The sequence below is a fragment of the Lentinus tigrinus genome (genome assembly GCF_003813185.1).
Source record: "Lentinus tigrinus ALCF2SS1-7 unplaced genomic scaffold L226scaffold_87, whole genome shotgun sequence".
Taxonomy (NCBI): domain Eukaryota; kingdom Fungi; phylum Basidiomycota; class Agaricomycetes; order Polyporales; family Polyporaceae; genus Lentinus; species Lentinus tigrinus.
The window spans coordinates 27,459-33,935 of record NW_027137996.1 but is presented as its reverse complement, the minus strand read 5'-3'; the positions used below and the strand labels follow the sequence as shown (position 1 = coordinate 33,935).

The window sequence follows — 6,477 nt, the reverse complement described above, 5'->3', positions numbered from 1 at the left end:
GTCGTCAGCCACCTCCAGTGCCGTGCTGTCGAAGAGACGGTATGGGTGTCTTCAAGTTGCACACGCTGCGTGGAGGCTGCCGTGCCAGCCGCGGACTCGGACTCTCCAGCCGACGCCGGCTTTTGCGGATGGGGCGAGTCTGTGAATACACCTCAGCATCGGACTTCAGTGGCATACCATGCATCAGGTTGTTCACTCACTGTGTATCCTCCTTGACCTGCAGGTACCTGCGCGGGTATCCGGGGGTTTTCATGGACCTGTGGGTACCTGTAACCCGCGGGTTTGTTACCCACGGATAGAGGTAATCCGTGGGAACGTACCCGTCCGGATGCGGGTATGGCTTTCAAATTTTAGTGACCTGTGGGTTACGGATATGGGTGTATCCGCAGGTCACTCGTGACGGTCCCTACTCCAAGGTCAAGACGATACTCGAGTGGCCGGAACCCCGAAAGGTCCGCGACATCCAATCCTTCCTAGGATTCGCCAACTTCTATCGGCGTTTCATCCCCACCTACTCCGAAATCGTCCTCCCGCTTACCCGCCTCACGCGGAAAAACATTCCTTGGAACTTCTCCAAAGAATGTCGGGACTCCTTCAACGCTCTCAAGAAAGCGTTCACCTGTGCTCCGGTCCTACATCACTGGGAGCCAGACCGTCAAATCACAGTGGAGACTGACGCTTCGGACTACGCCATCGCCGGAATTCTGTCCATCACATCGGACTCCGGTGAACTCCATCCGATTGCGTTTCACTCCCGCACCCTTACCGGCGCGGAGTTGAACTACGACACCCACGACAAAGAACTTCTCGCCATCTTCGAAGCCTTTAAGACTTGGCGGCACTACCTCGAGGGTTCTGGAACTCTGATTGATGTTGTCATGGATCATAAGAACCTGGAGTACTTCTCGACTACGAAGCTCCTTACCCGACGCCAAGCCCGATGGTCCAAATATCTGTCGCAGTTCAACATGGTGATCCGCTTCCGCCCAGGGAAACTCGGAGTGAAGCCCGACGCACTCACCCGTCGTTGGGACGTCTACCCAAAAGGGGGGGACAGTGACTACTCTGTCATCAACCCACACAACTTTCGACCAGTATTCACTCAGGAACAACTCACTTCCTCCCTCCGGGCGACGATTCTTCACCTGCCGGTACTCCGAGCGGTGTTCGTACTCGACGAGCAACAACTCCGATCGGACATCCGCACCGCGCAGAACTCCGAACATCCATCCGCAGAGCTCGCTGCAGGCTTGTCTCATGCATCAAAGGGACATGTCCGCTGGTCTCTGGACTCTGAAGGCCTACTCCAGTTCAACAACCATGTCTATGTTCCGGACTCCGATGACCTCCGACTCTGAGTCCTACGCTCCTGACACGATCACCCGACCGCTGGTCATTGGGGACAGAACAAGACACAGGATCTCATACTCCGAGATTACAACTGGCCGGGACTCCGAGACTTTGTCCGCGAATACTGCAACTCCTGCACCACCTGTGCTCGCTCCAAGGTGCCCCGACACCTACCCTACGGAACCTTGAAGCAACTCCCGATCCCCAAACACCCCTGGAACTCCATCTCTATGGACCTCATCGAGCAACTGCCCAACTCCGACGGCTACACCGCTATCCTTGTCGTCGTAGACCGCCTTACCAAGCAGTCTATCTTCATTCTGACGCACAACACGCTCACCGCCCAGGAGCTAGCGGAGTTGTTCATCCTCCATGTGTTCTCCAAGCACGGAGTTCCGTCACACGTCACCTCCAATCGGGGTTCGGAGTTCGTCTCTCACTTCTTCCGCTTCCTCAGAAAAGCTCTCGATATGAGGCTTCACTTCACCTCCGGTTACCACCCCGAAGGCGACGGACAAACCGAACGCGTTAACCAGACCTTAGAGCAGTACCTCCGAATTTACTGCAACTATCAACAGGACAACTGGTCGAAACTCCTTCCGCTTGCGGAGTTCGCGTACAACAATGCTCCGAACGCCACTACCGGAATCTCCCCCTTCTTCGCGAACAAGGGCTACAACCCCAGACTTGCGGTCCACCCGGAACGCGATCTCACCTCCGCCCGCGCCAGAGAGTTCGCCGTTGACCTTGACGAACTCCACACCGCACTCCGACAACGGATCTCCGAAGCCCAAGCCCAATACCAGGTTCAGGCTGACACCTCACCCTCCTGCTCCGCCTGCTCCGACTGCTCCGCCTGCTCCGCCTGCTCTGCCTGCTCCGCCTGCTCCGCCTGCTCCGACTCCTCTGACTCCGACGGCTCGTACTCCTCCTCCGACCCACCCTCCGGGAGAGCGTCGAAGTACTGTCGCCAGGCCTCCACCCTGGAACTGGCCCAGCCCACCTGTTGGATCTCACGGCGGAGCGGCGCAATCGCCTCGCGCAGGAGCGCCACCTCCAGGATGGATCGGACCAACAGGTCCTTCCCGTCCAGCGCGCGGAGTTCCTCCTCCAGGGTCCGGGTCCGCTCCCGGAGCCGCCGCTCCTCGTGGTCGGTGGACGGCCCCTCGTCGGCCCGCTGCAACAGCTGCGGGCCGGTCTTCTTCTTCTTGGGCGGCGGGGCCTCCGACTCCGGGGCGGGCTTCTTCTTCATCGGCGGGGTTTCCGGCGCCGGGGCGGACTTCTCCTTCTCCTTCTCCTTCCCCTTTCCCTTCGATCGGGGTTTCGATGGGCTGGGCGCGTCATCATCATCGTCGTCGTCGTCGTCATCGACAACGATGGGCTCGACGCGGGGTTTCTTCTTCCCCTGTCGGGCCTCGGGCGGGGCTTCTCTGCCCTCGCACTTCTTCTGCCACTGTTGGCAGGCAACGCACGCCTTCGCGCGGTCGGAGTCGGTGTACCACAAGCACGAGGCGTTCCGCCCCGTGCAACCGTGACAGGCCGCGCTGTAAAGAAGTCAGTTCCATCGGACCTCCGAACCCCGAACCCCGCTCCGACTTACATGGCGGCCATCTGTGGCCTCTTCCTCTCCTCCTCCTTCTTGCGCTTCCGCTCTTCCTCCCTCTTGCGGGCCTTCTCCACCGCCTTCCGCGACTCCTCCTCCAGCCTCCGCTTCTCCTCCGCCTCCTGCTCCCGCGCGATGCGGAGCTGCTCCGTCGCCCATCGGATTTGCTCTTCAAGCGCGGCGGTGTCGTTCGGGGCCATGGGTAGTGGTGGTGGTGGTGGTAGATGGTGGTGGTAGAGGACGAAGGAGTTCCTAAAGATCTTCAACTCCATCCGACTCTTTATATCCAACAATTTCAAATCCTCAACTCCGTGATGGCAGGGTCAGAACCCCGACTTCCCCGTCAACTCACCTCCCCGCCTGTCACCCTGAAACACTTCCCAGTTAGTCCTCGAGGGCTCGGACCCAGTGGGGGGACACTGTCACATCCCGTGCCCAAGTCCGCCCTGCCGCCCCTCCGACACAACCCTGACCCGACTACCCCTGAACTCCGCCCCTTTCCCGGCTAATACGTCACCACCCCTGCTCCTTTCCCTCCTGCCTTATCCGGACTTCTGCCCGGACTCCGATCACCTCCGACCCCTGCTCTGTCATCTGGTCGTATTATGACATCAGTATCCGCTGCCTACACTTACTAGCCAGTTCATTTGCTTCCGCTCTGTCATCTCCGCAGTGTATCCGCCGCCTATACTTACTAGTCCAGTTTATTTGCTTCCACTCCGTCATCTCCGCAGCCCGCCTCCTGTCTCTACTCCGGTCGGACTCCTATCGGACATTCGGACTTTCGTATATAAACCCTACCTTACAGTTGCATAGTTCTTCAGTTCTGATATCTCGTTTACCCACTCGACTACTCAGCACTCAATCTATCTGACTTCTCTGCCAACCTCCGTCTGATCTCCGTCCGACCTTCCGACCGGACCTCCGACCTCCGACCTCTGACTCTGTTCTCGTCTCTGTTCCTAACTCTCTGCTTGACTCTCTTATTCGTAGCTTGCTCCGGTATGAACTCCGGAGCCTCTTGTTGGACTTCTGCAAATTGAAGACATCGACGACTCTTCGGGCGTTGGTCAATAACTTCGCCAAAGTCTTCATTCCCACGCACCATCGGACTTCGGACTTCGGACTTCCCTTCGGAGTTCGACTTGTGCGCATAGTCCTAACAGAGATGGTCAAGATGCTTGGGCTGGGGACTTGACTGGTCAGGGGGGAGTGTTGAACTCCGAGTGATTACTCGAGTTCCTGTGACCCGTTCAAGTCGCGATTTATTCCCTGTGATGACCACATTGCATACTTACACCTCTCTTTACTTTAGTTGTTGCTCGCTGACCACATTGCATACTTACACCTCTCTTTACGGTTAGTTGCTCGCTACTTTCCCCTCCGAGTTATCGGCGCTTCTACCCCCATTTAATATTTGTGCAGTCCCGGGATTCAACACCCGACTTCTACTGACACAGCAATTTTTCTTTTTCGCTTTGTTGATTCTTTGAGTGCTCTCTGAGCGCTGTGGCCTGGTCTACTGTACAGTTGCATAGCTTACATAACACGCACTGTACAGACGGCACTGTGTCGAGCTCTGGAGTCCTTAGACTTCACAGAGCTCGACATAGGTGTGTAGATTCGCTTTTGTCAATATATAAAGACTTCACAGAGCTCGACATGGGCCATTGTGATCGCTCTGAGGTGCACTGCAGCCAACAGCATCAAGACTTTGTGGTTGACCATGTTCATCATCAGATTGCTTGGACTCATCGCTGAATGCCACCATGTCATCACTCAGATCAGCCAGATCGTCACTGTAATCCTTGACCGATCCCAATCCCGATCCCCCATATCCTTCCCATTCCTCACTAGACGCAGGGTATTCATCGCTGCTTTCTCCAGCAACATCTATGCCTAGCATCGGAGTTGAAGTGAACAACCGAACTGTCTAGGAGCAAGTTAAATACTCACCGACGAGTCAGGGCTTGCAATGTGATTGTAATACCATCTGTCGCTTCCACGGGTGGGGACTGTCAGCACTGCGTATGTCGATCAACCAGTGCTCGCTCTCAGGACTTCTGCAGCGAGTGATCCTGGCTGTGGGCTATACTCGCCATTGGCCCCACTGGGCCCATCCTCTCCATGTGTCAGCTTGTGCATACCTTCACGCATCTCCTTCAAAACGCTCCAGATCCCCTCTTCACATTCCTCCATGTCTAAGAGGCGAGAGGTGAGGGAATGTGCCAGCTCTAGGGACAATTCGCGCACCAAAATCATCTACCGATTGTCGATTTGTCTCCCATCTTGATTGCAGAGTGGTGACGTTCATTTCGACCCTCCCTAAGGAGGTCCGTAGCGCATCAAGCTGCTCAGAATAGTTGACTTGGAAATCTTCTATGCCCCTGGTCTGTTTGCGAAACTCTCCTGAAGTACGACCAATGAAAACAACATCAGCACAAGATGGGTGAACACTCACCTTCAGCCTTCGCATATGATGCCTTCAAGGGGCTCATGAGCTCACAGATCTCTTTGCGAATGCTCTTGATCTCCTCCTCCACTCGTACCATGCGCTTGTCTTGAGTTCTCTGGGAGTGTTGCGTCAGTCATCGTCTGGATAAGCGAAGAACTAGCATCATACACACCTGGGTACGTTTGATTTCCAGCAGCGCACGGGATAGTGCTGCTGTGATCAACTCGACATGCATCCATCTCATGGATGGCAGCTGTGAAGTCCTCCAAAGTTTGGTGATCGACATTTCTGCTATCCAGTGTTCTATGCACATTCAGAGAACGTCAGGATGGCAAACACATCAAGTACTTACCAAAACCGCTGAAGCTGCTCAAATCCCTCCAGAGAGAACACTTTCTGCAGGTGGCCAACTTGTCAGTCCTCTGAGAAGCTGGATGCTAAACTGCTGATATCTTCTTCATGACCAAAGCCAGGGGCAGTTGTGAGGAGCTGAGTCTTGTCTGTAAGAGTTCAAGTTGGCAAAGACATGGTGTTGAAGTGGCAAGCGTAGGGGAGACTGTCGAGGTGAAAAACCACCCTGTGCCATCATGGCGGTTGTGTTCCACAGAGACAAAAGTGCGAACATAGGAAAGATGCAAAGAGCCAGCCTTGATAGACAGCCGTACTTGATGACATGATGAATGATTGGTTATCAAAGGGATACATCAATACAATTGTAACGATATGAGCGCTCAGCTACAGACCTGGCGCTTAGCACGAGAGCATACAGACATGTTATAACTTGTACATATAACGGCGCACAGGAGCAAAGAGGAGAGAATGTAAAGGGAAGGAGAAAAGACGATACTGAGAGAAGTGAAACGAGCGAGGAGAGTGGGAAAAGGGGGAAATGGGAGAGGATGGGACAAAGTTGAGAGGAGCGGTGAAGACCGCAGTAAAGTCAGCTACAACTGCAAGCGGTCTGTAGATGTGTTTCAGAAGCGCAGACACAGCATGCAAGAGTCCACACTCACTCTGAACATTTTTTGACCGGAACCAAGCCTTCGTCAACCAGGAAGGCTTCTTGTGC

At 55.0% G+C, this 6,477-nt stretch overlaps 2 protein-coding genes across 2 annotated transcripts; both read right to left on the bottom strand.

Annotated features, from left to right (window-relative positions):
• Nucleotides 1-2,158: 2,158 nt before the first annotated feature.
• On the bottom strand, nucleotides 2,159-3,153 carry L226DRAFT_576889 (uncharacterized protein; the record flags this gene model as incomplete). Its single annotated transcript, XM_067685463.1, has 2 exons — nucleotides 2,159-2,894; nucleotides 2,951-3,153. 2 exons carry the CDS (start codon nucleotides 3,151-3,153, stop codon nucleotides 2,159-2,161), a joined length of 939 nt encoding a protein of 312 aa, XP_067528448.1.
• Nucleotides 3,154-4,990: 1,837 nt separating this feature from the next.
• On the bottom strand, nucleotides 4,991-5,652 carry L226DRAFT_576888 (uncharacterized protein; the record flags this gene model as incomplete). Its single annotated transcript, XM_067685462.1, has 4 exons — nucleotides 4,991-5,154; nucleotides 5,207-5,362; nucleotides 5,415-5,523; nucleotides 5,581-5,652. 4 exons carry the CDS (start codon nucleotides 5,650-5,652, stop codon nucleotides 4,991-4,993), a joined length of 501 nt encoding a protein of 166 aa, XP_067528447.1.
• Nucleotides 5,653-6,477: the final 825 nt, after the last annotated feature.